Source organism: Lutjanus erythropterus, chromosome 7 (genome assembly GCF_056507025.1).
Source record: "Lutjanus erythropterus isolate fLutEry1 chromosome 7, fLutEry1.hap2, whole genome shotgun sequence".
NCBI lineage: Eukaryota > Metazoa > Chordata > Actinopteri > Lutjaniformes > Lutjanidae > Lutjanus > Lutjanus erythropterus.
The window spans coordinates 41318015-41345023 of NC_139323.1; the positions used below are offsets into that span (position 1 = coordinate 41318015).

The 27009-nt window shown below is 41.5% G+C and overlaps 1 protein-coding gene across 13 annotated transcripts in view; it reads left to right on the top strand.

Moving 5' to 3' along the window:
- pde4dip (phosphodiesterase 4D interacting protein) overlaps positions 1 to 27009 on the top strand; it is a 125459-nt gene that overhangs the window by 63893 nt on the left and 34557 nt on the right. For 6 of the 13 annotated variants that reach the window (XM_084723805.1, XM_084723809.1, XM_084723807.1 and 3 more), the window contains exons 1-8: positions 19745 to 21228; positions 22960 to 23097; positions 23218 to 23337; positions 24238 to 24330; positions 24759 to 24968; positions 25197 to 25355; positions 26101 to 26193; positions 26703 to 26840. In XM_084723805.1, the coding sequence (XP_084579931.1) occupies positions 19975 to 21228; positions 22960 to 23097; positions 23218 to 23337; positions 24238 to 24330; positions 24759 to 24968; positions 25197 to 25355; positions 26101 to 26193; positions 26703 to 26840 (2205 nt within the window). In that variant the 5' untranslated portion in view covers positions 19745 to 19974. Of the gene's footprint in view, positions 1 to 2340; positions 2714 to 6303; positions 6381 to 10773; positions 10898 to 11291; positions 11453 to 12432; positions 12548 to 14000; positions 14037 to 19742; positions 21229 to 22959; positions 23098 to 23217; positions 23338 to 24237; positions 24331 to 24758; positions 24969 to 25196; positions 25356 to 26100; positions 26194 to 26702; positions 26841 to 27009 lie in introns of those variants that run through there. The other 7 variants (XM_084723814.1, XM_084723816.1, XM_084723813.1 and 4 more) reach the window with 4 other exon arrangements.

A 27009-nucleotide genomic window follows, 5' to 3' on the forward strand; every position in this document is an offset into this window, starting at 1 on the left:
TCTCCTGTGTGCATGCATGTGCAGAATGTGAACACAACATGTGTTCAGACATATGCTGGTGTGTAGCAGTAATCTGCAGTCGGTCAGTCAGTCTCGGCACGTTGGACAGACGGACGGACGGACATGCATGTGTGATGAGCATCTCCCAGCGCAGCATTCCTCAGTGACAGCCGCAGGGCAACAGCTTCTTTAAATAGCCTCTGGATCTCAGCCGCTGTTCCCTCACAGATCTGCAGGGATGTTGGGATCCTCTGAGCTCAGGTGGAGCGTCAGCGCCTCCCTGTGGTCAGAGACGGATCAGAGATCAAACCTGAGAGTTTAGAGAAGTTTTACTGCACAGAACAACAACAACAGAGAGCTGCAGATACAGTCAGCAGCACACACCTCTAGTGGGTCATCAAGATGATGGAAAGGTCTTATGTTTATATCTCGAGCCTATGTGTTGATTTTTTTTTTAGGAAAATGTTGCAGATTATAAGTATATAAGTATTTAAGTATAGTGTAAGTATGTAAGTTACTTTATTAAGTACAGAATACAATTTGAAATAATATCCAAAACTTTCATCTGCATTTTTGTCGGCAATATGGCTACTGGATCACAAATGGACCAATGAAAACCACGACATGTGGATGACAAGAAAGAATACTTTGAATTTTTACTCAAGTGTTTTAACACCAGTAGATTTACTTGTAGTTGAGTAATATTTAATGTAACAGTACTTGTACTCGAGTACAGATTTTCAGTACTCTTCCCACCTTTGCATTAACTTTTCAACATTTGCAGGTGACAAGACAGTCATGTGCCAAATTTAGTTGGAATATCAAAGATTATTTAAAAAAAAATACTATTTATCAGCATTTCATGGACTATATTTCATTTCATATTTTTTAGACTTCCTTGACCTGCAAATCAAAGCTTTATTGAGTCATAAAGCAAGAACAGATAGTGCCATCCCACAGTTCCTTGCTCCAGCATTAATAAGCATAATGTAGATGCACATGTTTTGGCTCATAATCTAAGTTTATTCAGGTCTTTTTTATACCATGTTCCCTGCAGTCTCTGTGTTCTCTGTCCCTGGTTGTTTTCTGACTTTATGTTCCTGGTTCCTCCAGCAGCTGTCAGTCACACTCAGCCCAGTGAAGCTTCTCCTCACTCAGTAAAATGACTCTGCTCACCTGTTGTCCTCTGTAGGTCCTGATCTCATCGTATTATTAGATCATACGCTGATCACCTCTCAGGTTTCTGTCGACCATGATGGAGCTGTCAGCTTTAACACTGGTTGTAAAACTACACTCCTCACTGTTTCATAGTAGAAAGTCTTTGCTGCTACTGCTTTGTTTTTAAGGTTATTTTAAACAGCTTCCATCACGTCCTTCTGAAAACTTTATGTTCATGGTTCAGTCAAGTTTAGGCAACTAAAACGATTAAGGGAAAATTATGGTTAAAAGAAACCAACATCTGAGACGATGAGCAAACAGCTGCATGCAGACTCCATTCAGTAAGAGGTTTTGTCGGGGAATAATTCCTGACTTTATCTGTATTTGTTTTTGGGAGACAGCTGTCATTTTTTCATCACCAGAAGGAGAATGCTGACTGAGAAATAATGTGAATATAGATTATTTTAAAGTCTTTGAACAAATCTAAACACAATCATGTTACTATCATGAATAAGGTTAAAAACTTGTTCTTAATGTTGTGAAATCTCTTTGTTGCTGAAGCTAACTCTGAGCTAACTCTGGTAAATAAACAAAACTACTAAAATAAGATTACCTTTGCTGTCATTTTTCTGATGAGGACAGTTTTTATAGCTCTGACCGGCAGCTCTGTTGTTCGCTCTGTTCATCGGTCAGTCCACAAAAATTCTCTACCCTTTGGCGGCAAACAGTTTTGACCTTTGAGGGCTGAAATTTGGCATCGAGACCAAGTGCAGCTCTGTATCTCGTTCTGTTGGTCCCCAAAGCTGGGTTGAATGTTTTGCATGGAGGTCAAGTGTTTGTGAGGATGTGTGTGTATGTGTGAATACATGAATGCATGCATGTATCTTGGTTGCAGTTATTGCAATTTGACACTTTTTTAATCTCAAGTCAACCATCTTATTTAAATAAAGAAAAAAAAATAGAAAAAATGAATAAAAACACTTTGATCGAGTCTCCCACACATTCAGAGTCTGAATGAGCCTCTCCAGCAGCTCTGCACTTGTGCCTGTTATCAACACACACACACTGTCTCAGATTCTTGGCATGACTTCCTCGTGGTAAAAAAGGAAACATCCTCCTGTCCCTCGCCCCCCTCCCACCTCCCATAATCCCCTCCTGCCTGCTTGTGTGCCATCCCAAACCCTCCTGTAACAAATCTGAACACAGAGGAGCTCATGCAGACCTTTATGTTTGGAGCTCTGTTGTGTTGATGTGTGACAGCAGCAGAGAGCAGAGACCTGATCTGTGACAGTGAGATTCTTCACTCAGGCGGCTCTGTCTCTCTTCAGCCCTGTCTTTTCTCATATTATGCCGAACTAAATGGGGGGCAGCGATGCCCCCTACAAAGGAACCAGCTGTCACCATGTCTAACTCTGGTTTCCGCGGTTGCCGCACTATCTCGCAGCACCTGAACGACCTGAAGAAGGAGAACTTCAGCCTGAAGCTCCGGATCTACTTCCTGGAGGAGAAGATCCAGCAGAAGTTTGAGGAGAGCAGCGACGACGTGCACAAGAGGGTGAGTGAGAAACTGAACTCTTACACGAAATCATTCAAACTCCACTGTGTGTGTGTGTGTTCACTTGATGCAGTTATCTGCTCTGCAGTGCAGTCAGCCGTGTTGTGTTTGACAGTTATTCGTTCTGACAGCAGGTCTCAGGCTGCTCTGCAACAGTTCATACAAACTGTCAGTCAGACGGTGGCTGAGGCTCAGAGAAGCTGCAGTTAGTCTCAGGCTTTTCAGAGAAAACTGAGCTGCTTTTAAAAGGATAGTTCAGGTTTTTTGAAGTGGGGTATGTTGTATGAGGTACTTCTCCATGGTCGGTGTATTACCTGCAGTAGATGGCGGTTGACACGCCCCCAGTTTAGAGAAGCACTGGTGTTGTAGGCCAAGAAATGTCCTGCTGTGGACAGGGCCAGCAGCAAAATGTTTTTTCAAGTGTACACTATGTTTAGAATATTTTCATTGCTTTATCTTGCTGTCAACAGCCTTTTCTGGTGGGAAACTGATGTTATTTAAGGCAAATATGACTCTTTCCAAATCAACCAAACTCCATGGACAAAATCACTCATTTTATCTCACCTAGCTTTTGAGTTGCTGGTCCACCGCTGCCTTCGTCTGTTGTTTTTTTTTTTTTTTTTTTTTGTGTGTGACTTCAGTGAATCTGAATCAACCCTGAAAACAAGTCACACAATAATACAAACAAACCGACATGGAGTTTGGTGGCTTTCAAGAGAGTGATACTTTATAAAACACTGGTCTGACAGCAAGATAAAGCAGTGGAAATCTTATAAATATAGCATACATTTAAACTGATATTGATTTTTTTAGGTGTCTAAAATACGTGTTGCTGCTGAACCTGTCCACAGCAGCACATTGCTTAGCTTCCTGCACCAGTACTCCTGCTGCTTCTCCAAACTGGGGGCGTGTCTTACAACCCTGAGATGGGAAGAACTACTGATACTAGCTGGGTCTATTATAGAAGCTCAACCCAGTATCTCGCCAAAGCGTGTAATACATTGACATATATAGAAATGGATAACATGAGAGCTCCCCAAAAGTGAAGCCACAGCATCTCAATCAGTATTGGTCATAAGCCCCGCCCCCTCCATGTTAGCAGATGGGACATGGACCAAACTAAAAGTACATCTAAGTACACGTGAAATAAATGTTTTTATCACACTGATGTTGTGTTCATTTATCTCATCAGTTTGGTTTTAATTAATTATTTGATGATATAAAGTGGAGGCTTTACATCATGATTGTCAGCTGAGCTCTGCCTTGGTATTGCGATCACTACTGCACAGACTCTGGCTCCAAACAACTTCACCAGAATAAAATGGTGGCGCTCGTACCTGGGATGTTTTGGCCTCAGATGTGTACAGCAGGAGGAACTGGAGCTTTGGCGTCCATCTTTATTTATGTCAGTAGCGTGCCAGTTCACAGTGACTGTGTCATGTTCTGCCTCACTCTAAAAAGTGCACACGTTCTCTTTCAGCAGTCAGGTTATCAATAATAAACATGCAACATCTGGTTAGACTTTCAAAATAAAGCTTTGTGAGAAATATTAAAGATGACGATTGCACTTTGGTTTAGGTTAAAAAAGCTACTTGCTCATGTCTATGAACAGTTGATGCGGGTCTCACATGGGAACCAAACCCTAAACTTACCCATCCCTCCTCCCTACATGGACTTTTTATATTACATTTGTACTTTGGTCCTGTCATTGTTGCCCCCTGCTGCTGAACTTCTCACAGCAGAACGTGACACTGACTCTGTAGACTGTGGTGCATCAACGGGTCTGTTACACACTTTGGCATGAGAGTGGACTGAACACACAGACGAACTTGTGCCAGTGGACAGAACAGAGACTGTCCTATAAACACTGTCAGAGGGAACTGTCTGCCTGCTCAGATAAATCTAGTCTACAGTATTAAATCCATCAAAGAGCGAAGCTGCAGCAGTACAGTTCACCTGTTCACCTCTGTCCTGTAAGCATCTATTTATCAGAACATCATTATTTTACAGCTCACTTTAGTGTCATAATCTGAGTATATACGGTCTCACCAAACCCGGCTTCCTAGGAAGAATTCCTGTTTCTTAGGGAACTGTTTAAAGGAAAGGGGCATGCATTTTTTAAGATCTGCCACTTTTAGAGGCAAGGGCAAAAAATAAACGAATGAAAAAAGTTGATGAATGTTTATGCCACAAAAATTCACACTAGATGGATGAATTATTTTGTATTCTTTTCTGAGCATTAAAAGTAAAGTTAATGCTGAAACTTTAAATTTTTTGGTATCCTCAACCCTGTTTTCTCTTCAAAGCATGTCAACTCTTTGTACATTAGAACATTAAACCTGAATATAAAACAGTTGAAATTCATCTATTCCCTTTTCAAAATCTGTATCTTCTCCTTAAAAATTAGAAAAAAAAATAATAAAAGAATGAGCTTTAATAGATTGTTTTTCCTGGCAGGACAGATAAAGGACACAGACCCACATGTCTGCTGTATCTGTCTGACCTGTTTTCTGTCGGCTACTATAGACCCAATGACCCACATTATGTGAGCCTCGGAGCCCTCCGGCCTGCTGTTTGCATGCATGCATGCACACTGCACACACACTCCACTTGTTTATTTCCATTTGTGCACGCTGTATATATGTTTACATGTTGCGTGTGAGCATCCTGAGATGTACAGTAGCAGCGGCAGCACCTGTGTTGTGTGTCAGTGTGTCAGTAACGGGACCTGCTGAACATGAAGGTCACAGCAGGAGCTCTGAGCTGTAACTCCACACTGATGCACGGAGAAATAAATCTTCTCCGCAGGCTGATAATCTGCACGTGAGCGAGCGGACGGCCAGTTCAGTCCAGTTTGTTGCCGCGTTCAGAGCCAGAAGTTAAAAGTGGAGGTGTTGCTGGGTGCAGGGGGGGACATAGAAGGGACGGTGTTACACTGAGGGAGGGCTGCAGGGGAGACGGATACAGCAGGTGCTCATATCCCTACCAGATATTTATAGTCCTGTGGAGCTCCCTGAAGTTCAGGGCGGCACGTGCAGCTGGGGAAGCTCACTTTGAGTCTCTGCAACACTGAACTGAACAGTCCACATGAAAAGAGTGACTTTTCTGTTTAACACTGGAGATACGTTTGGTTTACATGATAATTACATGAACATATTATCTATATGTCTGTCAATATGACACAACATCTGTATCATAATTAACTGCCGATATAAATCACAGATAAATGCAACAATCAGTACTTTTTTATGCGTCAGTGCACGATGAGTCATTTCTCATGTGAACACTGCATAGTTATTAGATAGATTGAGTGCAAGTGAGGGAGTTTTAATGTGCTAAATTGGGGCTAACGCTCCTGTTGATGTCAACATTGGACATTCAGAAGACATCGTAAAGGATGTCACAAAAACATTCCAAGGATGTCTTTTGGACGTATCTTTGCTCAGTAGGTCAAATCTGAAAAAGGATTTTCTTTAAAATATGTGCAGTTTTCTCTTAATACCCCACTGAGACAATCAATAATCAGTGATTTACTCTTCTTGTCTGCCAGTTCTCATTGTTTCATTTTGTTGAATCTGTTTTTTTTCCAGAACATCGAGTTGAAGGTTGAGGTGGAGAGTCTGAAAAATGAACTGGAGGAGAAACAGCAGCTCCTGGACAAAGCTCTGTGAGTGTCTGACTTCCTTCATTTGAACCTCCAAAAGTATCCAGCAAATCACTCACATCTCCAGAAGAAATATTTTAAAAAATGGTTTGAAATATTCAGCTGCACAGATTTGATGAAATGCCTTCAGGGGAAAGTAGTCAGAGAACTACAAAAACACTCTTTTCATCGCCAGTTTGATTATTTCCCATGAGTCCATCAGTAGTTCAGGGCTCGGGCGCCTTCGGGACCCGGCGGCCTCTCATCACACGCGAGCCCGCCGGCCCGTAGGCTCACCTAGCTATCACAACACGGATAAGCTCTGAGGAATGCCGTGTTTGGGCCGAGCACTGAAATGCTTTTGAAGAGGATGAAGTGGCTCTGTGTTCAGGGACGCAGGACGAAGAGGAGGTGAAGAGAAGAGGGGGTGAGGGAGCGACTGTGGGTTTGTTTTGAGGGGGGAGGGGAGCAGGGAGAGTAAAGGGCAGAGGTGTCCGCTGGTTTGTTGCGTTGCTGAGTCGGGAACTATTTGAGCTGCAGCACCTGTCTGTGAGCAGCTGTCTGTCTCTCTGAGGATCAGATTCTTTAACTCGTCTCTCTGCAGACTCGCTCACAGACAGCAGGATGACAGTGAGTCTGGCTGTAAACTTTTAAAAACATTGTTAGTGATCATATTCTGCAGTTTACAGAGTTTTTCATGTAGTGTTAATAGAACAGTTTACTTAAAGGATCAGTTCACAAAAGCAGAATTGATGGTAAGAATTGATGTGGATATTGCTGAACAACTTTTCTAAATACCTAAAATCTCCCTACCGATAATTTCATATAAACTGCTTATAAAATGTTAACTCTCTCATGTTTCCACTGGATGAAAAATCGAGTTTCTATTGGTGTTTTTTCGCTTTGTTCTGCCTCCTTTACATGCAGCACTGTGACAGCAGGAGTGAATTTCAGTATGCTCAGTTTCTCAGGAGCTTTTCTGTCTTGTCATTGATTGTTTAGATTGTTTAGATGCATAAAACTCAAGTCCCAAGTCAAGACTGCCAAGTCCCAAGTCCTAAGCTTTAAGATTTGTCAGTGTGTCTCACCATCACTGATACTCAGCTGTTCAGCTATTGTTAGCTACGTTTTTGTAGACGAACAAAATGATCTTGTATAATTTTTTCCAGCTGTCTGATTGGTTCAAACAAAGTGGATCTGCTGAATTAAGTGTCACGTTACTGAGAATTAATAGTGTTAAAGGGACAGTTCACCAAACAATACAATGTTCACATGTTTCCTCTTTCCTGTAGAGGTGTTCATCCTTCTAAATAGTTTTGGTGTGAGTTGGAGAGTTTTGGAGATTTCAGCTGCAGAGATGTTTGCCTTCTCTCCAGTATAATGGGACCAGATGGTTCTCTGTGTCTGGTGCTGAAAGAGTTAAAAAATATTTTGTTCTCTTTTTTTTTTCTAGAAGAAAGAAGGTAGTTCCAGTAGGAACGGCCAATATTCTCCAAACCTGGGCAAACCATACCAAAACTATGTAGATGGATACAGTAAATATCACTACAGACCAGGGGAAAATATGCACTTTGATTTTGGGATGAACTGCCCCTTTAACGTTGTTTGATTCATGACTTGATTGGTGGATTCACACTATTTTAATATGTGGGTTTGGAGAAAGGTGTCAGGTATTTTCAAGTCAAAGGCTTCAAGTCCAAGTCAAGTCACGAGTCACTGGTGTTAAAGTCCAAGTTGAGCTGGAAGTCTCTTTTTGTCAAGTCAAGTCTAAAGTAATCAAAGTTGTGACACAACTCAACACATCCCTTTTTTGCAGACTCATGAAAGTATTAATTTGGTGCTTTTTGCATCAGATAATATTTCATTTGCTCTCACTGACATTTTCATAGCAGCCACTCAAGTGACAAACGTATGTGTGTGAGGTATACAGATGGTTCTTCCAAGCATGCATGTAATGTTCATGTGTGTTTTCTGAAGGTGAACTTTGAAACTTTGCACATGGGACCAATGAGTAAATGAGTTTGTTTTGTTGATTTGTGTCATAATTTCTCCATTGATCGTACTAAACTCCATTATGTTTAGTAAAAAATGTTGCAGATAATCAGCACATGTAAACATCGCGTCCTGTATGATGACTTTTTCAGTACCTGAAAAACACCATTAGCTCAGTTTCACAGTGTTTTATATACTGTTAATAAATAAGCAATAATAAGTTCAATCAGTCAATTTGTCAAAATAACGAAAAGGAGCAGAAAGTTCAGCCTTTAAGGAGAGTGAAGTGTGAGTTTGGGGTCGGTCCTGAGGTATTTTCTCTTCTCTGCTTCATAAATAAACTGTGTGGACACAGTTTATCATTAGAGCTATTAACCGAGGCTGACTGATGGATGTGAGCAGGGAAAGCTGAGTGTGACCTTCTGGCTGTTGGAGTTGCTGAGTGGTGGAGCAGTGACAGACTGGTTTCACCGTAAAACCCCCACCCTCCTCGACCCTCACAGGGTTCAGAGACGTTTCTCCTGGAGTTCACTCTTTTGAGGTCTTTGGTTATTACCTCTGTCTGTTGGCAGGATATCTGAAAATGGAGGAATGGTGGAATGATCAGCCAAGACACAAGTTCATAGTTTGATTCTGCGTCTTTTATAAAGTCATGGTTTCCGTCAGTGTCGTAGAGCAGAGGTGGGCTCCTCACCTGAAATGCTAAATGCAACTCCAAGAGGATTTTTCAAAGGGATAGTTTTAGATTTTTTGAGCTGTAGTTGTTTGAGGTACTTATAAATATCCATATCAGTTTAAGGGTATGCTACATTTAGAATATTTTCAGAACTTTACTTTAATGTCAGACAGACTTTTCTAATAGGAAACCACCACTATATAAGTCAAATTGTTTTCTGCAAATCAACCAAACTCCTTTGATAAAAATTGTAATTTGCCTCCGTCTTTTTCTTTGTGTTATTGTGTGATTGGGGTATATTAAAGGGTTGTTTCTGATTCACTGAAGTCACACAATAACACAAACAAACTAATATACAGACACAGCAGTAGACCTGCAACTCCTGTGGTCTGTGAGGTAAAATGACTGTTTTTGCCTGTGGAGTTTGGTGGATTTGGAGAGAGTGATATTTGGCTCATATCGTTTAGCTTAAGAAGGAGGAGGACCAACACATTTGGAGATAAATGATTCTCACTGGACAAGAAAGGCATGAAAAATTGTAATCTTAATTAAGTAAAAAGTAAACGAAGTTGTCAGACAAATGTAGTGGAGTGAAAAGTAAAATATTTACCTCTTATACGTTGTGGAATACAAATACAAAGTTGCATAAAATGGAGATACTAAATTTGACTCAAGAACAGTTTTTGAGTAAATATATTCAGCTGGAAATAACTGAATTCTGTTTTTATTGGCAAAAAACTCAAAAACAAGCTGAACATTAATGCCAACATGTGTTACAGATTTGTGATATTTAAAGCACATGTTCTACAGTATGTTCTGCTGTGTTACAGTGATTCACTGATCAAACTGAGGCCAATTCAAGAATAACATCCTATAAAACTCATATTGCTTCTGATGACTTGCAGCACTGACATATAACTGACCAGGACGTATCAGATTTAGTACAGTGGAGACAGAACACACGCTGGACGTTTATGGACGTGAAGTTCGTTACGACCTGTGAGTCCTGTGGGAACGACTCCTGTTAATGAAACCCTGATCGAAGTGAGCAGACGTGAATAAATCATGAGTGTTTGTTATCTATTGTCAATTTCTCCTGAATTCAATAAAAGTTAGCATTAGATAACGCCTCCTTTGCATCTAACAACAAATTTCAGAAAACCTATAATACAAAAAATAATTGTTTAAAGTAAATGATCAATTGGGGAAGTTTGATCTCGATATCTATTAGTTACATGTTAAGCATATATTCTTAAATAGCTTTAAAGCCTCTCAAAATGAGTTTTTCTTAGCACTTTCCAGTTCATTCCTATCTTTATTCTGAAGGTTTTTATAACAGGATTTGTTCTTCTACCATTCAAAGCCTGATTTATATCACTTTTTATTCCTAAAAACATGGCAGAAATATATCTGACAGTATTTTCAGATTTTGGAGAGATAATAAAAAGAGATATCCAAGATTCCCTCTGTAAAAAGCTTTGACTTTAACGTGCTAACAAAGCGAAATAAGAATTTTAAACCTGCCTTCATCCGGTGTTCAGATCTTTGTTCTGGAAATACATGCAAATTAGTGCATATTAGGTATAGCAATTAGATAATTGCTCATTTGCATATTTAAACATAAAAATTCCAAAAACTTGAAATACAAAAAAGAATTGCCTTCATGTAAGTGATCAAATGGGGAAGTTTCCTGTTTAATTTTTACCTTCTTTACCTAATATGTTTTTGTGTGAAACTTAAACCCCATAGGTCAACAGCAGAGAGCCTGTCCAATCAGAGTGAAGCAGAGCTGCAGCGCCGCCTGGCGGAGCGGCAGGAGGAGATCAGCCACATGCAGGAAATCCTCGAAACCAAAGTTCAGCTGCTACAAGAGGTACAGATACACACAAATACACACTCACACACCAGAGGTGCATGGGTGGATCACTGACCCAGGGGCCCCCTGACACTTTGGGCCCCTGGGTCAGTGATCTGTTTGAAGTGACTGTTAACATTTCTTTGGAAAAGTCAATAATACAACTACAGAGAGACAGAAAATGACTTATAGAAACTGTATCTCTTTAGTCCATGTATGTTCCTATAAATGAGGGCTGGGGGGCCTTTTACCTGCCTGGGGGCCCCGTTGTCTCTTATTCCATCCACTGGGTTCATGTGGTGCTGATAACTGATAGAAATATTAATAAACCTGAACTATCCTTTAAACAAGGTAATAACACCAGAGACATCACCCACGTCTCTTCCTGTCTGTCTGTCCGTGTTGCGTTCAGGAAGCTGAGCTGGCGCGGGGCGAGGCCGAGCGGATGGCGTCGCTGGCCGACTCTGAGGCTCAGCGCTGCCTCGCTCTGGAGAGAGAGATGGTGGAGAGGATGGAGGAGAGCGGAGGCTCAGGTGGAGCTTTCAGCCAGCAGGCCCCGGACGACAAGGACAGGTGACTTTAACCTACATTTATTTAAAAAAAGAAAAATTTTTAAAAATCCTGCAGTAGGTAGTCCTCAATTTTTTTAATACCATTTTCTATTATTTTATTTTATTCATAAGTGATGTCAGTTTCGAAAGTAACATAAAACTTAAAATGAGTCAATGTTGACTTTTGGTTTAAAACAAGACTCAAACTCTGGTCTCCTGGACTCTGACTTTGGTCTTGAGGCTCCTAAAAATCAGTTTGTATAGAATATTCTTTTGTATTTTCAAATCATAGATTAATTGTATGTTAATTAAATACATTTTCCATACCAGTGTTTTTTTGTTTTTGTTTTTTTTACTACATTTAATGAGGAAATAATTTGTAACAATAAATTTGGATGTATTTTAATAATTAATGTGTTAATTGAAAATAACACAGATTATTGATAATTTAAGGTCCAGTTTAGCAGCTTTAGGGGAGTTTATTGGCAGACACTGAATATAATATTGATGAGTGTGTTTTCATGAGTGTATAATCTTCTGAAAATTACATTTTTTATGTTTTTTTTTTTCCTTTGAGCCTTTTATATCTGCAGAGGGAGCAGCTCCTTTTCCTCAGAGGACAGCGTGTTGAACAGAAACCAAATTCTGGCTCTTTACTGTCTTTTTCAATTTTTTTTGTAACTTTCAATTGGAAGGGCAGGGGGAGGCGAGGTGTTTGCAAGCTGCAAGTTAAATCCTGAGCACTGTTCCTTTAAACGAACCCTTAGTTGCATCTGTACAGTTGCTTTGTGTGGATCTGGATGCCGTCTGCTGTCACCGTTGATATCGTTGCTATTTAAAGCTCCGTCGGCTCTGATACCGACCGACCTCGTTAAAACAAAGCCTGGAACAAAGAGCTCTGACCTACATACTGTAACTGACCCCAGCACTGCCTCTGGGTCACATCTATGAACTTCACTGCAGCTTCGACCGTTTTAACCTGAGCGTCTCTCTGTTTCTCAGGGTGATCGAGGAGCTGACGCAGCAGAAACACTCTCTGGGTCTGCGGGTCGAGGAGCTTGAGGTCAAAGCTCACAACCTCTCCTCTTCTCTCAAGAAGAAAGATCGAGAAGCTGAGGTATTTTTGCCCCGTCCGCCCCCCTCATCTCTGTGAATGAAAAGATCCACACAGACACGCATGTGCTTACTGACCTCAAGTACAGTTCTCACACCAGTGACGTGGACAGACATTTTTGTTGACTCGAGCGAAGAAAAAAGGTCATTCCTCTTAAAATTACAAAATTATCACTTCACATGTGGCAGATCATTTACACAGTTATCTGAAGTGTCTGACGAGGCATGTTCATAAGAGCCCTTTGTACGACAAAAAGTAAGAAATTTAAGATAAAAAAAAGATCATTTTCTTGCATGAGGCCCACTGTTTCATCACAAGAGCAGGCAACAACAAAGAAAACAATGCCATATTGTGTTTTAGTGGTCTATAAAGTTAAAAAGATATGTAAAATCAACAAATCTGAATGAATAAAATAAAGCAACCAATCTATTTGTAGAAGTTTAGAAAACTCAAAATTTCAAGACAACAGACTGCAGTTGATTTTTGAGTTTTATGCCCAAAGGCGCGTGCCTGGCTCATACATCAAACTGCATACTAATGACAAAGAAAGACACAAAACAACTACAGCCAGACACGAAATGAATACAAAGAGACACAAAACAACTGCAAAGAGAGACAAAATACACAAAAAATTTGACTCCATAATGTACATGAACTATCCTTTAAACAATAAACAGGAATCTGCAGAGGAGCAGGGACTCGTGCAGTTTTGCAGAATTCTAACTTTAATGCAGTTATCAGGCTTCAGAACACACTTTTAATTGATAATCGATATCACGGGACAAATTTAAAAACTAAAATTAGAAAAATGTCTCGCAAAAAGGGCACGTGTTGTCAAAGAACAGGGCAGATGCTGGAGCACCAGCTGAGGTCTGTCTGTGCAAAACGCTCATGACAACTGAGTCCGTACTTTGTTTGAACACTGCACTGAAAAATGAAGTCCAGTCGTTGACTGTAAGCAGTTTGACGGACGCGGGTCCTGGTTAAGAGCGCGACCCAGTCAGGTGAGCCCCTCATCAGGTTACCTTCATCCTTCTATCTTTGTGTTCTGGCTCAGGCCCCGGACAGGCCGACTGACTTACATATCAAACTGTTTTTATATCCACATGTGGGTCAGTGGAACTTTGGCAGAGCGGGCGAGCTGCACGCCACCGTGAAGATCAAAACACGTGTCCACGTTCTGTCAGACGAGGAAACTCCCTGTATGGTTATTCTGACATTAGACTGGATATCATGACTGCACACAGACGAGTACAGTCTGACACTCATCTGCACTGTAGATCATTTATTTTTAATTCTAACAAACACTGTACTCGTTACCTGATACACCTGCTGATATTTTAGGACACGAGACGGGATATTAAATTCATCTTACTTGTTCATTTCAGTTTCAGTCCTGTCAGAGCTGTACAGTGAGAGAAGCTCATTTTAGGTTGTGTTTTCTGTGTGTTTTCAGACTGGTGGTGAACACAGAGTCCGAGCACAGATGCAGGTAGGAAAAACTTTTTGTTCAACACATAAACTAATTCAGCCGGTGAGTCGTCCTTATGAAGCTGAGGCGATGCTTCAGTCTGTTGTTCCTCCTCTCAGATGACAGAGAGGCAGCTCCACCTAGTGGCGTCTAATCTACACTGCATGAATCCAGTCCTTCACAGGACTGTGGTTTTTTTCTTCACTTTCTAATTTTCCTCCACATTTCAGATGGGAATGTTGTACTTTTTACTCCACTACATTTATCCTGCAGCTGAGGTTATTTTGCAGACTTTTTCCAAGAAAACAAACAAACAAAACATAAATGTAAACATTAGTAAATTAATAACAAAACATGATTTGATTGAAAACTTTTTTAACATTGACATTGTTACTGTTATTTTTAGGGGTGGTGGTCTTTTATAGCATGTGTGTATTTAATTATAAAAGGTAAAATATAATAATAATAATAACAATAATAATTACACATGCACTGAGCTTCAACTTTTAATTTAATTATCACAAACCAGCAGACGCGCAATGAGCGTGGAATGTTAGGGGCCCCGCCCATCATTAGTGTCTGTCCTGCCCTCACATCACCCCTGTCTGTGTGTGTCTCTGTCTCTAATATTATCACACAGTGTCTCTCAGAGGACCAGAGTCCCTCCTACAGTACTGAGCTGCTAATTTAACTTCAGTTTCCTCACTGACACTGTTTATAATCTCAGTCACACTCGCTTCATGAGGCGGCGGCACAGAAGGAATCAGACGTTTGTTTTCCAACAAGTGAGACGTTTGAGAGCAGAAAGTCAGCAGAGACACGTCTTCTGTCCGCGTGGACGTTAATTCTCAGCCGTCCCACTCTGGTGTTTCTGCCACTCTGAGGAAAATAAACAGTCTGTCAGCAGTGTTTGACTCTCAGCTCTGATTAGGATTAATTGATTTTTGATTGCACGTTTTGGGTGTCGTGTCTCCAGAGGTTCACAGGGTGACAAATGTGGACAGAGTCAGGGCTAGAGGAGAGTCAGGGAGTCCTGCGGTGGTCCTCACACACACAAACACACACACACACACACAAATCACACAGGCGTGAGAACAGTTTTATCAACAGCCTGCTGCAATAATGAAAGACGGATGAGGACTGTGAGTCTGTGGGAAAAAAATCCTAAAAGTGTCTCTTAAAAGTGACATCAGCTGCAGAGCAGAGCTCCTCGCGTCATGTGACTCACTGACACGGGGGACAGGGGAATGAGAGCCTCCCCTCCTCCATCCTCCCTCCCTCCTCCCTCCTCTTTCATTATGAGACATGCATGTGAAGGCCGGAGCAGCGCTGGGTGCCCCTGGGAAACACATGAACTCATTCCACGCTGACAAGTTAAAGAATTTAATGAACCTGATGGAAAACACTGCAGCCTGTTTTCTCAGTTCACTCCCTGCACAGAATTATACTGACAGAAGAAGCTCTGTGCAAATGGAAACTGTAGTCTTTTGACTCACTCAAGCTGTCATACAGTGTTTTGACATTAAAGGGACAGTTCATCCCAAAATCAAGAATACATATTTTTCCTCCGGCCTGTAGTGCTGTTTATCCACCCAGATATCTTTGGTGCAAGTTGCAGAGTTTTTGAGATATCAGCTGTAGAGACTTTTGTGTCAAAGCACAAAAAATACATTCAAAAACATAAATTCAAAACCAGTGTCTCTTTCCAAAAATCATGACCCAGTTAGTCAAGATAATCCACAGACCCGTTCAAGATGAACTGTGCCTCACCTGGAGACTAGCTGAGATCAGGCGGCTGCAGCAGGAGGTGGAGACAGAAAGCTGCAGTCACAGTTTTCAACAGATTTACAGGAAGAGACACTAACATCCTGTTAGATCACCTGTAGGTCACCTGTAGTCTGCAGACCATGTTCATAGCTGAAGAAATAAAGTGTGTTATTGATCACTGATTGAAGTTGAAATAGAAGAGACAGCCAGGCGCTTGCAGTTGGTGGAGAGCAGCTGCTGCCACCTCGATCTGTTGATGTGATTGTTGCCCAGGTGTTCATGATGTCAGAGCAAATCAGAATCAAGTCGGACACAAATCTAACCATTATGCATTGTGTGTTAATCACCGGTGACACACAGGCGCAGGCCTGCCTCGTCTCAGACGTACCTCTTGTTGTGAGCAGTTTCATGAAGGAACTACTTTCTGTCTGTCTGCAGTAGAAAGAAAGTAGTTCCTCTATGAAACTGCTCACAATAAGATCTGTGGATTATCTTGAGTAACTGCATGATTTCTGTGAACAGACGATGGTTTTGAATTTTTCAAATGTATTTTTTTGGTGCTTTGAGCAACAGAAAACGAGTGAGGGAGAATACAGACATCTGTAAGTCTGATATTTCCAAAACTCTGTAACTCACACCAAAACTATCTAGATGGATAAACAGCACTACAGTTAAGAGGAGAAATATGTACATTTGATTCTGGGGTGAACTGTCCCTTTAATGATGTGCACAGTGGCATAAAGTAGTCATGGGCTCTAGTGCACACTAGGTACTAGTTCTGAAGTAAACACACACACCATTAGGTGTATTTTACCAACAATGTGGATTTTACAGTGATAAATCATAAACATACAGATAACCCAGCAGTCATCATTACATATATGACAAAAGAAAACAAAGAAAATCTAAAAAAAAAAAAAAAAACATTATTGAATTTTAATTAAACGAAACTTTAATTTAAATAAATAAAAGGAAGAAGGAAAAAGTAAAACAGATGTGTAAAGTATCATCATTTTGGATTTCATCAAGGTACAACCAGTGATCTAGAATCTAGTGGATCCAGTGGCAGTGAAATAGGCCCAACTATTTTTTTTTAAAATCAAAATCTATTGAAGCAAAAACTGTACTTAAATTAAACAATTAATTAATTCTGACATAATTAATTCAGGAAAGGGAAATTTAAGTGGCCTAATAACCTTAAAAAGAGAAGGTCCTCAGTGCATTAACGGGCAGGCAGACTTCACACCCTCCTATTTCCAGTAAAATGGTTCAGTCCAGCAGCAGTAAGAGGTCTCACTCCTGCAGAGAAACAGGGACTGAAAACTGAAAAAAAAAAAAAAGAAGAAGAGAGGTAAGATAGCCAAACACAGCCTTTTAATGCAGTTTCACAAGCTCATGTCTCAGTGTTTGAAATCTTTATTTTCTTTGCAACAAGGAGGAAAATTCTCTTTTAAATCTTTATCAATAAAATCCAGGTACAAGAAACAGACGCCAACTAGAACAAGTTCAGATAAATAATAACACTCAAAACAGAGACAAAAATAATACATCACATAAATGTTTTTTATGTTAAAGGGTTCATACAGAGAATTCATACAAAAAATATAATGTGACTGTTTTTTACAGTTACAGTTTTCTTTTCCTTCCACAAATGTTATTCATTGATTTTTAAGCAAAGTTGATTTTACAGTGTAAATGGTGTCATCTGAGTCGGTGTAATTAGTTACTTTTTAGCTCTGCTTACAATTAATCATTTAATCCTAATTTATAGGATGAGATGAGATAATCCTTTATTAATCCCAGCAACAGGGACATTTACATTTACGGCAGCAAAAAGGCTCAGCACAATGTCAAGAAGCACCAATAAAAAACACTAAATAAGTAAAGAAACAAGAGGAACTAGGCCAATAAGAACAATATAAACAAGAAACAGACCAATAATCAGAATAATTTGCAGTTTGGAAAGATTTTCAAAATGAGTCATAGGCTGTGTGTGGAATATTCCCAGGAAAAGGACATAATAAATAAATAATAAAATACAAAAACAAATCATATAAGCATATAGACAATATAGATATTATTCATAGTAATAATAATGCTGATAACAACAACAATAATAATAATATAGCTTATATAGCACTTTATATGTAACACTTTTCTAAACAAAATTGCATTGCTTTACAAGACAGTAATGAAAATAACATGATAAATAATAAAATAAACAGTGAAAATTAAAAACAACATAAAGTAAACAAAATAAAATGATTATAAAGACAATCAATAAAAGATGCAATATATGTATATATTTTTTATGTAGTTTTGAATGTAGTTTCCTGTTTTGCTGAGGGGACTAGTTAAAGCTGCGGAGTGACACATCGTCTCAAACATCGACGATCGTTGGTTTCTGTCAACGTTGCTCCGTTGTCTCTGGTCGGGCTCTGACAGTCAGCCTCTCCCTCCATCCTCAGCTGATGAGTCGGGGAGGACAAACCGGACACACCGGGGACACGGACCGTCTCCTCCGGTGAATCCACAGCCATCCGCGCCGTCGACGGGGACGGAGCGGGTTTTTATTTTCCGTGTTCGTGTCGGTTCAGAGCGGAGACAGCTGGAGCTGCAGCAGCAGCGGAGGGGAGATGCTGTCTGTCTGCAGGGAGACGACAGTGATTTAAAAAAAACACCAACAAACAGCAGAGACATGAACGCAGCATCGATCCGATCAGCGGATTAATGAAGGACAGACCGACAGGAATCGAACCCGGATCGATCAGAGCACATGTCTGTGGACTGTTCACACCGAGGAAGTGAAAACAAACCCGTGACTCATCCTGTTCTGTTCTGTTCTACATGGAACCGTTCTGCACTGAAGGAACATCACGTTATCATGTCGGCGTGATCCGACGAGATCTGAGTTTCTGAAGCAGGAAAAAAAAAACTTGATGCGCCTTTTTTTTTTTTTTTTTTTTTATCTGATTTTCATGATGAAGTGACCCAGTTTACTTCGTCTCTTCATCAGAGAGAGGATTCAAACGTCTGAATATTCATTTAAAACCATTTAAATCTCAATTCACTTGGATTCAAAAGCTTCTGAATATTAAAAAAAAAAATCTCAAATTTATCCTCAGATTTAAGATTAAAGTTTCATTTTTGTTCTTGGAAATAAAGCTGCAACAAATAGTTGATTAATCGATTAGTCAACTGAAAGAAAATTATCTGCCAGGGATGAAAGTAACTTCTTACAAATACACAAATTACCACTACTAAAGGCAAAAAATATACATATACTAAAACTTAATTCTGTTTAGCAAAACTTTGGTTTGATGCATTTACAAACAGCTCAGAGAAATCATACTCATTCTCACTTAAAGTCTGTTCTTCAACTTTTATGATTATTTTTCAAGTCTGAAATTTTACTTGTACTTAAGTATGCATTGCACGATGTAATCTACTCAGTTACTTTTGGTTAGGGTGGAAGTAACTAATTACAAATACTCATATTACTGTAATTAAGCACTTTCTGTATACTTGTACTTTTATGAGATTTTCGAGTCTGTACTTTCACTCATTCATTGCACTATGTAATATACTTAGTTACTATTTAAAATCATATTTGTGTATGTTTTTTTAATATCAAAAGTTTTGAACGATATTTCAAAACTTCAGCAGCACTTGGACTTGAGTACAGGTTTCTCTTTTCACTATTTTGATAATCGATTAATCGTTTCTGTCACTTTTCAAGCAAAAGTGTCAAACATTTGCTGGTCGCAGATTCTTAAATGTGAGGATCTCCTGCTTTTCTTTGTCATTTACGACAGTTAATGAAGAATCTTTGGGTTTTGGACTGTTGGTTGGACAAAAGGCGCAATGTGAAGACGTGACTTTGGGCTCTGGGACAGCATTTTACACTATATTTTGACTTTTTTTTAGACAATCGATCGATTCATTTCGAAAATAATCAGCCCTGCTTGGAAACAGCAGGAGCTTTGCTAGAGCTTTTAATCCTGTCACACCATCTTCCTCATCAGATGGAGTGAGGAATACATAAAATTTAAAGTTCAGATAACAGTGGTTCAGGACTTGACAGGACAGACGGTGGCCTAAGAGGGACAAAAAACATCTCACATCTTTACATGCACCAAAAGAAATAGACATTATCTCACTGGTTGTTAATTTGCTGCCACCTGCTGTTGTGATGTTGGACCCGGTGAAGATGAAGGAGGCGTGCAGGATCTGCGCCCGCGAGCTCTGCGGGAACCAGCGCAGATGGATTTTCCACCCGGCGGCCAAGGTCAACCTGCAGGTGCTGCTGTCCCACGCTCTGGGCCACGAGCTGACCCGGGATGGCCGCGGCGAGTTTGCCTGCTCCAAGTGCACCTTCATGCTGGACCGCATGTACCGCTTCGACACGGTCATCGCCCGCGTGGAAGCGCTGTCACTGGAGCGCCTCCACAAGCTGCTGCTGGAGAAAGACCGGCTGAGGCAGTGCATCGGAGGCCTGTACCGCAAGAACAACACCGAGGACGGGAACGTGGTTCTTCCCGGGTCCCATGTGGACGTTGTCGGGTCTGAGGACACTCCTGTGGTGGATCTGTCCGCCCTGCAGGATGTGCGATACTCAGATATGATCCAGGATGACCTGACGTACTCTGTGTACGAGTCCTGGGCTGATAAGGAGGACGCCACTCTGGACCACCACACCCATCAGCACCACCTCCTGCAGTGCCCAGCAGCAGACTCACTCTCAGGCCAGAAGCCGAGGCGGTGCAGAGGGTGTGCGGCGCTCCGTGTTGCTGATTCGGACTACGAGGCGGTGTGTAAGGTGCCTCGCAGGGTTGGGCGCAGGAGCACATCCTGCGGCCCCTCTACCCGCTACTCGGCAGCAGCTCTGGGCGGCGAGGACGCCGTCAAAGCCTCTGGAGCATCTGAGGCTACAGCGGTCACCTTTGAGTCCAGCTCATCAGGGTTGGACACTGATAAGACCTTGTGTGACAGGACAAGTCCCAGCCCGGCGTCCTCTGTAGAGTCTCTGGACACCACTGTGGACATGAGCTGCCCTCCTGCCAACCACAAAGAAGAACCAGAAGAGGCTCCAGCGAGGAGGGTTACTCCATGGGACAAAGCCCCCAGTGAGAGCTCCCTCTCTGGGCTTGAGGTGACGCTGAGCCTCCTGAGGAGCTGCGAGTACCGACCGGTGAAGCCTCGAAGGGGCAGCAAGCTCCCAGTTCTGATCAAAGCCAAACTGGAGCAGAGACTGTCCCTGCCTCCGTCTATCCTGCTGAGGTCGCCCGGTGGGGGGGCTGCGGCAGACTGTGAGCTGTACCCCCACCAGCCCGTACCGGAGGTCGTGACCCCGTTACCCCAGCAGGAGCTGCAGGTGGAGCTGGCAGAGATGGAGGAGCAGTGGCTGGATGATTATGTTCAGTGCGGGCCGTTCCGCTTCCAGCAGGTAGATCAGGAGCCACAACACCTGCTGACTCAACCTCTGACATAATAGACCTTTTGCACCTACATGGAACCAGACCCATTCCGGTTCAAACACCTAATTTAGAACCATTCTGAGCATTTCTACCAAAATATGGAAATGGGAATAGAAACCAAAGTGGGCGTGTCATATTCTACACGTTGCTGTGCGTTACACAACACTCTCTGGTGACGACATCTTTGGTTCCACTCAAAACTGGTGGAAATGTAGCTCAGTCACTGCAGATTCTGTTGCTTTTATTTAGGCAGGACAGTTAAAATATTTTTCCTGTTCTCATTATTTTTTCCATTTACTGTTTTTCTCAACCAAGGAGGGAGTAAGATGTGATGTAGGATTTAGGTTTTTTAGATATTGACCTGTACAAGGAACTAAGAGTCAGGATTTCTCAGTCTCTGAAGCTTTGACTTTATTCCTAAAATAAATCTCTTACTGATCTCCCAGCAACTAAAGAACTAGATCCTCATCGACACTGCAGTTTTGTGGATCAAGACCAATATTGTGGGTGAATCTGAATTAACCGTTTAAAACACAGTGTCAGCTGCGTCAGCCTGATTGAGGTCAGAATCTCTCTGGATTTTTCTCAGACTTACTCATCTCCTTCACCTCTGACAAAGCTTAACGCACTCGCTCACTTGATTACCCTCCCAGGGAGCATAAATACTCTTCCTCGTCGGTGTCCTAGCAACACTTCGGTTGCCATGGGAACAGTCTCCCAAGTGCTGCAGTGGTCTAGTCTCCGTGTGAAGGGTGCGCTCAGCCCGATCCAGTTTCATAACTTCTTTTGTTATGTTAATGATCAGTGTGAATGTGGTTCAGCGTGCCAGACAGAGACAGCGCAGCTCTGTTAGTCTGTTATCTGTCGGTGTGTTTGTCTCTTATGCAGCCACACAACAGGCTGTACCAACCGACTGACAATCGTTCCATTCAGACACTGATAAGTAGTATTTAAAACTCGATTCTTGTGACATAAATGGCTCTGTTGAGGCCTTCTGACCTTTCTACCTGAGGAAAATGATTACAGACCATTACCTCCACACCATCAAATAACAGCAATCATGCAGGTTCATTGTACGTCACACTGTGAGAGATTTGACAGAACATCTCTCTGTGTCAGACTGTTCCATATCAGTTCAGAGGGACCCTGAGTTGATTTGGGGTCCAGTTGAAACAGCTGTAGAAATGGCTGCACATGCAGTTAACTACCATCCCAACAGGCAGAGTGACATCACTTCATTACACAGATCATAAAGACAAAAACAAGGAAGTCAACAACACGCTGCCGTGGCAACAGCCGCTTCCTCAGGAAGTCATCCAACAGTGAGCTGACATCAGTTTCCACTTTCGCTCAGTCAGTCACACGACAGCTGCTTGGAGAACAAACAAACACACACACACACACACACACACACACACACACACACACACACACACAAACAAACACATCTCGTGTTTGTTTCCAATTTTACACCCCTGATTCATGTGTCAGTGGTTATTTTGATTGGTATTTGTGGTATGAAAGTGTTGAGGTTAACTGATATGAAAAACAACAACAGATCATAACATGCAGGTCTAAAGTTTAATGTCCCACCAGAATTATCCAACGTTAATTTTGAGCTTTATCATCATTTATTTTGCTTATTATGCAGAAAAAACGTTCGTAATTGTTGACATGTGTTTTGTTCCTGTGTGTTTCAGAGGCTGATTGACGAGCAGCAGGGTCGCCTCGGTCAGTACGAGAGCGCCGCAGGTCAGTGTGTCGGCGAGCTGCAGAAAGCTCAGGACCAGGTCCGCTCGCTGCAGGCCAAGATCAGAGAGAGCGAGACCAGGAACCAGGTACAGGAAAACCTCCACACCTCCACACCTGCACTTCATCCACCTGAGTCTCCTTTTACAAAAGTCTAGTGTGTGTGTGTGTGTGTGTGTGTGTGTGTGTGTGTGTGTGTGTGTGTGTAGAAGCTGCAGGTGCGTCTCGGTGAGATGGAGTTGGAGCTTCGTTCAGCGCAGGAAGAAGCCCAGCGACAGGAGAGAAACATCCAGAACATCACTGATACTGTCAACTCCAAGGAGGCCCAGGTAGAGACAGACAGACAGACAGACAGACAGACAGACAGACAGACAGACAGACAGACAGACAGACAGACATTTTAGAGCTGCAACAATCATCCAATTAAATTGATTAGTCAATCAAAAGAAAATTAGTTACTATCATTCTAATGATGATTATGGTTGCAGCTTCTTAAATGTGAGGATTTGCTGCTTTTCTTGAAATTTAGTAATTGAATTACTTTACCGATTACTTCATTATAAAGTGATCAGTTACTAGGGAAAGTACCATTTGTGTTACTTTTAAGTATCTGCTTTAATTCTCTTTAATGCACATGCAGCTGTGTTATTTTAGTGTATTTATATTTTTTCATTGACAGCGCTGTCATTATACCCACTGTCACTAACAGGAACACTCCTGTCCACCAGCGCAGTAGAGGACACACAGGAAGCTGGATATGTTGACAGACTTGCTACAGTAGTTCATAAATAAATAGATGATGAACAGTTAATAAGACTATGATGAAAAATAAGCTTATAACACCTGAACTGTCTCACACCACCATGAGCTCAGTAATTGTTATTGTGGTGTTAATTTGAGAAAAGTAATGGGTTACATGTCTAGTTACTCCAAAAAGTAGTGGGATTACACTAAGAACACTGGTCATTTATAACAGTACATAGAGTCTTCTGGTTTTGGACTGTTGGTTGGAGAAATTTTTGACATTTTCTAAACTAAAGTATTAGTTACAGCCCTAATAAATTTAGGGAAGACTGAACACAGCAAAGTGTCAAGAGTGAAAATGCACAAAAAGTCACAGTGTCATGTTTAAGCTGTGTTTTTTTTAACGTGTGTGTGTGTGTGTGTGTGTGTGTGTGTGTGTGTGTGTGTGTGTGTGTGTGTGTGTGTGTGTGTGTGTGTGTGTACAGGCTGCAGAGCTGTATCGGGTGATTGAGGAGCAGAATAAGATGCTCTGTTCTCTCAAAGAGCTCGCCAACCGCAGCCAGCTGCAGCAGCTGCAGGTTCGTCCTCCACGCCGACACTGAATGACACAGAAGAGGAGCTTAGTTTCCATCAACTGACGCTCTTCGTTTTGTCATCTTGATGCATCCTCTTCTTCTGCAGTATAATATTATAGCATTATAAAAGTATAATGCTTTTCTGACAGGAGATTTGGCGTCACCTATTGCTTATCTGACAGAACCAACTCCTCATAGTCGCAAAACAGTAGCGGATGGAAACAAACATTCATTCACATTTTTATTTGCTGGTTTACTGCAAATTCTGTTAAAAATTGCGACACATTTGGATGGAAACACAGCCAGTGACTCACAAATCATTTTTTATTATATATACGATTGCAATAGATTTAAACCACAGAAGAAACTACTAAAATGTTTGTCCCTTTCTGTCCTCTTGTGCTCATCCGTCTCTTGTACGTCCCCTGCAGGTGTCTGGTGCAGAGTCTCTCCGAGGTCAGGGTGAGGTTCTGGCTCTGCAGGCGTCTCTCTTCCAGGCTCAGCTGGAGCTGCAGGCCGGTCAGCGGGCGCAGCGGCAGGCAGCGAGGACGCAGGAAGACCTGAGCCGAGCCCTGCAGAGGCTGGAGAAAGACCTGCAGGGGGCGCTGCAGCACAGGAGGGAGACTGAGAGACACAACCAGGTGAGGAGAGGACGAGGGTGAAAATGTGAAATTTATGCTTGTTGGTTTATTAGAATCTTTTTTGCTTATTTCTTTTAAGGAGTTTCTGTTCAGTAAATCAGATTGTTTTCTCTAAAATATGACCTCTCTCTGTGTGTGTGTGTGTGTGTGTGTGTGTGTGTGTGTGTGTGTGTGTGTGTGTGTGTGTGTGTGTGTGTGTGTGTGTGTGTGTGTGTGTGTGATGTTCAGGAGCTGCAGCTGGCTCTGGAGAAAGCTCGATCAGCTCTGCAGGACAGAGAGGAGCAGCTGAGAGAGAGCGAGCAGGAGAGACGGAGGCAGGACGAGGACAGACAGAGGGCCATCAGAGAGCTGAAGACGTCCCTGCAGACCAAAGAGCAGCTGATAGAGGTCAGACACACAGGAAACAGTAAACAGGTCCTCATGCTTTCAGATAATCCTAATCCTGCACAAACACTCATAAAGGCTTCATATCACAGGAGTGTGTAGTTCAGGTACTTCACATGCTGCTCGTACCGGACAGAAACAAGCTGAAGTTTCTCTGCTGACCTCTAGATGCTCCAAGAAAAGTCAAACCACTCTGAAGTGACTCAGTTGTTCTGGAGTCTCTGTAGATGGTTTCACGTCCTCTAATGAGCTCATGTGTTTAAGTTATTGTTCCAATGAAAGATATAGAAAGGTTTGGAGACACGTTTACTTCACTGAACAATTTATCAGCAAACCACACTCTTTGTTTTTTTCCTGAAGTCCAACCAGGCCAGTTTTGACCAACTTTCCAGGCCCTCTGTTTCTATTTTCTCTAGTTAGTTAGTTATCTGCTGCTAGATCTTTCTTTATCAATCAATCAGTCAGTCAGAATTTTATTTCACTTATGTAGCACCTTTCAAACAAATTAAAGTCATTTCAAGATTCTTTATAAGCAACTGACAAAATGTAGGATGTTTAAAAAAGGATTAAGATACAAAGCAAGAAAAAAGTAAATTGAATAACAACAACAATGTAAAAGATGGTGAATTAAGATAATACAAGCCATAAAAATAACAATAAAAATAAATACTACACAAAAAAAAATGATCATATGTATATTTGAACAACTTGAAAACTTGATGTTCACCGTCTGACTGTTTGTCCTCAGGACTGTGAGCTGATGGAGGATCCGAAGGAGAAGAGAGACTCTCTGCTTCAGAAACTCCGCCAGAGAATCAAGGAGAGAGACCGAGCTCTGGAGGTAAACAACACACACACACACACACACACACACACACACACACACACACACACACACACACAAATAAACACACATACAAACACAAGGTCATCCAGTACTTCCTGTCTTGCGCCTGATCTATGAGTAGCTTCAAAAGTAACAATAAGCATAAAACAAAATCTGATTCAAACATCACACACAAGGCAGTTTTATTTCCTCTGCCGTCCTGAGATTCTTACAGAATTAAAGAATGCTGTACATTTTAGGAGAGATTAAATTTGTAAACAAGAGGAATGAAAAGTATTTCAGAGGGAGACTGCAAAAGACAAAAATTAATGACTTTAGAATAAAACATTCAATTCTCTACAAAATCTGACTGAGAAACAGAAAAAAACTAAAATATGATAAAAGACGCGATGCGGTACAATATAATATAATATGGTCAAAACTAGTTTCTCTGCAGTTGAATTAGGTCCAGACCAGACGTGTTAGGTTCAGTGATGATTGACACTTTTTTGTCCGACCTGCAGCGAGCGGTGGACGAGAAGTTTCGCTGCGTGGAGGAGAAAGAGGAGGAGACTCGTCGTCTTCAGCTGCTGCTCAGAGAGAAGGGGAGAGACCTGGAGAGACAGCGCTGCGTCCTCGCCAACAACGAGGAGACCATCACTGTGAGAACACAGACATCACGTCACGTGTCTTCTCCTGCTCACTCTGACACTCATTATTGATCCAGTGTATGTGTTTCTCTGTGTGTGTGTGTGTGTGTGTGTGTTTCTCTGTGTGTGTGTGTGTGTGTGTGTGTGTGTGTGTGTGTGTGTGTGTGTGTGTGTGTGTGTC